Source organism: Orycteropus afer, unplaced genomic scaffold (assembly GCF_000298275.1).
Source record: "Orycteropus afer afer isolate SDZICR_OR568_19922 unplaced genomic scaffold, OryAfe1.0 scaffold00131, whole genome shotgun sequence".
Classification (NCBI taxonomy): domain Eukaryota; kingdom Metazoa; phylum Chordata; class Mammalia; order Tubulidentata; family Orycteropodidae; genus Orycteropus; species Orycteropus afer.
In genome coordinates, this window is record NW_006921718.1 from 3,145,644 (window position 1) to 3,149,571 (window position 3,928).

The window sequence follows — 3,928 nt, forward strand, 5'->3', positions numbered from 1 at the left end:
TCTCCCCCCAGCCCCCTCGCCAAGGCTAGCCCGGCCGCGCGGCGCCCCGAGGGGGCTGGGCTGTCCAGTGGGGCCGCGGCCCTGCTCCGCGCTGCGAGCTCGCCCTCTCGCGGCTCCCGGACCCTGCTGCCGCCGCCCCCCTCCCCGCCCAGAGGCGCCCTGGGGGCACCATGCAGGCTCAGCAGCTGCCGTACGAGTTTTTCAGCGAGGAGAATGCGCCCAAGTGGCGGGGGCTGCTGGTGCCAGCGCTGAAAAAGGTGAGCGCGCGGGACCCTGCTTTCCGGCTGCAACCCCCGGCTAGGGCGCCGAGGGCTGGAGAGGCGGGGCGCTCAGGGCCATCTTTCTTCCCTGTCTCACTGGCTCTCAGAATGGACAGCACACACTGAGAGGTTCCCCACATTCGGCTGGCTCTTGGTGTTGACATTAACCGGTGTGTGGGAAGGCCGCAGGAAGCCTGGTAGAGTTTGTCCGAATAATCCAACCTCTACTCGTTGATTCAGACATACTAGTTGGAGGAGCCTCAGTTTTCAGTGGAGGTCAAAGCAGGCCACTTTTTGTCGTCTGCGTCTTACCAGGAGCTGTGTTGTCAGCCTACCTTTTTAGGCGTCCAGTGTGCTCATTTTCGTGGACTCCAGGAGTGTTCTGGCCATGATGCTTGCCCCACGTAATTGCAGAGCTCGCCTGCCAGTAGCAGCAGGAACACGGCCTGCTCTGTTTGACCTCGGTAATCACACCCAATTCCACTAAATTTCTCCATTTTTCCGAGGAACGGGCGGGTGCAGATGTCATATTGTCAGATTTTTTTTGTTTTGTTTTAAAGAATATGAAAATCTTGGTGCTGTCATTTGGTTTGTTAAGTACAAACCTTTTTAAGCTTTATATGTTTCTTCAAGTTTGCCACATTGTTATCTAAAGTTCCACCTCATGTTCTGTGCTTTGAATGTTTTAGTATAATTAGGAAGTGTTGCTACATTCTAATAGCTTCTAAAGCAACATTGTGACTTAACATCAAAATATCAGAAACTTTTTAAATGGCGTTAAGAACAAAAAGTTTTTTTTTTTTTCTTTCTCTTCATTTACCTTTTCTGTAAGTATAGAAATTACTCTACCCTTTTAATAGTGTTCCTGAATTCCAGTTTCTTGTTACTCAACGACTGTTTCATGTTGTCTCATTAAGATATATTTCTGTTCCTACTGAGAATTGAGTTTATGGTGTATTTTGTGTGCTAAACATTTATGTATTTTAAAAGGTGTCTGTTATTTCTCAAAAGCTGGCAACTTTTACTTTCCCTTTTGCCCTGTTCTTCCCTACCCTCTTTCCTCTCTTGGAACTGTGGAAACTATTTGGCTTAGTAGCAAAATATCCTCATCTATTTCAGATTTAAGTGACTGCCTTTTTTCTCAAGTGTCGTAGTCACAAATATTACTGTCTTGTTGTTTTCAAAGAAAACCAAACAGATGACATGTAGCTTATATACTTTACTCATTAGAAATCCTGTCAGAGTTACTTACCACCTATTTACTTTTGCTGTACCTGCATGTTTGGCTTCTTAGCTTGTAACAGGACAGTAGGAGGTCTCTGTGATGCTTAGAAGCCGGTATTCTGACAGGAAAGTAGACAGAAAAATTGCTTGCAAACATTCAAAAGCACTCATACAACTACCAATTTGTGCATATTTAGCTCAGAATTCATCAACTCCTAATTTGAGGGAACGGCCAAAGTAACCTATCGTTTGAGGGTCCTGTGAAGTTGAGAGCTCTGGTAGTGTAGTGCCTAAGGCATTTGAATGCTAACCAGAAGGCTGGTGGTTCAAACCCACCAGCCAGCCACTGCTTGGATGAAAGGTTGGGCAATCTACTACCTTAGTGATATCGCCTAGGAAACTCAAGGAGGGGTTGCTATGTGTCAGATTCGACTCGAGGGCAGTGGGTTTGGTTTGGTTTGGTTTATGAAGTTCCCTAAAGAGTGGTGTAGGAGTTGGCATGCCTGGTCTGATTCTTCCATGCTGGTGGTCATTGCTGAATTCTGTCCATGGAAGCATTTTGTTTGGCTGGTACAATGTTGTTTTGTTATTTTTAAATATGATTTTTTTTTTTTTTGCCAGGGTTTAAGAATGGGAGGTACTATGTAAAATTTAAATTTTCAAATTTTCTTGAAGTATAGGAAGATCATTCTATATTGGGTCCACATTCAAGTAGGCGGGAGCTGAGTAAATGTCTGGTCCCTTTAAGCACTGCGCATCTCCAAATTACCACAATCCCACCTATTTACTTGAACCAGCGTTTGACTTAAGAAGAGAGATACCTTCTCATGACACTAGAAGTGATCATTTTTCCAGTCTCATTCATATTCTCATTATTGATACTTCTAAGCCACCTAAGACAAAACTGAAAATATATTTCATATTTGGATGTGCTCTTGGGAGCTCAAAACCTAAATTTTCACCTACCTGCTGGACATTTCATGTGGGTATCTCCACATCTTGAACTCTTCCCTTGGACTTACTGAACTATTTGCATCCAGCTGTTGTGTTGAGGCTTTTTGACATGCTGTTTCCTTCATCTGGGTTGCCCTTTGCCTGGCCTAACACTTGTCTGTCTCGACTCACTCTCCAAGTCATTGCTTTTCTCAGATTCTCAGGGCTGATTTTGTTTTCTTTTCACACTCTGGGCTGGCATTTAACAGAGAATTTTAAGTTCTTATTTACTGTCTAAGGAGTTCTGGTGGTGCAGTTGTTCATCCGCTAACCAAAAGGTTGCTTATTCCATGGTATAAAGACCTGGCAGTTTGCTCCTGCAAAGATGGTAGTCTGGAAAACACTATGGAGCATTTGGGGTCACTATGAGTTGAAATTGACTTGATGGCACCTAACAATAAGTATTACTTGTGTGTCTCCCCCCTCCACAACTAGATTGGATGCTCCTTGAGACCAGAGATGATACCTTATTCTCATTTTATCCGCCATGCTTATACACATAGTAGGCACTCATATTGTCTGAATGAATGGGTTTGGACATACGTGTGTTTCTTCTATATCCTTTAAACACAGTATTTCCCAGACTAAAACCATCACCTTTCTCCCTTCTACCTACCATTTTCCATTTTTTTTTTTTTTTTAAAATGGAGTCTTTGGGTGGCACAACTGTTAAGTGCTGGCTATTAACTGAAAGATTGGTGGTTCAAATGCCCCCAGAGGGACCTCAGAAGAAAGGCCTGACAATCTACTTTGAAAAGCACACAGCCCTTGAAAACGCGGCCATTGAAAGTGCAATACTACTTTGATACATGTGGTGTCACCATGGGTTGGGAATGATTCATTGGTAACTGGTTTAATGGCTTTGTTATTTTATTTGACTGGCTTATGACTTTGGAATCATCTCTGACTTCTGTCTTTATGTTATTGTCTACAGCCAGGTAGAGATTGATGTTCTTCAAATCTATTCCTTCCTACTCCACCTAATGAGTTCTCTTTCCCAGATTAATATAATAACCTCTTAACTGAGTTCACTGCCCCCTCCAACCTCTCCTTTGTATATTTTTCAAATTTCAAAAGTTATAGTATACTTCTGAACATGTCCAGCCCTTGTTCAAAATGTTGTTGTTGTTGTTATGTGCCGTCGAGTTGGACCCAACTCATAATGACCCCTCCTTGGGTTGCTGAGGCAGTATCACTACGGAGATTGCCCAGCCTTCCTTCCGAGGAGTGGCTGGTGGGTTTGAACCACCAGCCTTCTGGTTAGCAGTCAAGTGCCTTAGGCATGATGCTCCCAGAGTTCAAAATAGGTAATATCTTTTGAGGGCCTAGAATGAAGTAAGTGCATAGTCTTTAGCATGGAACTGATAGTGATCAGTGATCTAGCTTCATCTTTCTTTTCTAACTAAGCTGTCTACCATAACCTTTAATTTTTTTTTTTTTTTTTTTGTTTT

General features: G+C 43.3%; 1 protein-coding gene across 1 annotated transcript in view; it reads left to right on the plus strand.

The window, feature by feature from the left end:
- The first annotated feature begins 170 nt into the window (after nucleotides 1-170).
- Nucleotides 171-3,928, plus strand: part of SOS1 (SOS Ras/Rac guanine nucleotide exchange factor 1) — a 266,745-nt gene continuing 262,987 nt past the window's right edge. Inside the window, exon 1 of the mRNA XM_007945049.1 lies at nucleotides 171-257. Within this exon, the coding sequence (XP_007943240.1) occupies nucleotides 171-257 (87 nt within the window). The remainder of the gene's footprint in view (nucleotides 258-3,928) is intronic.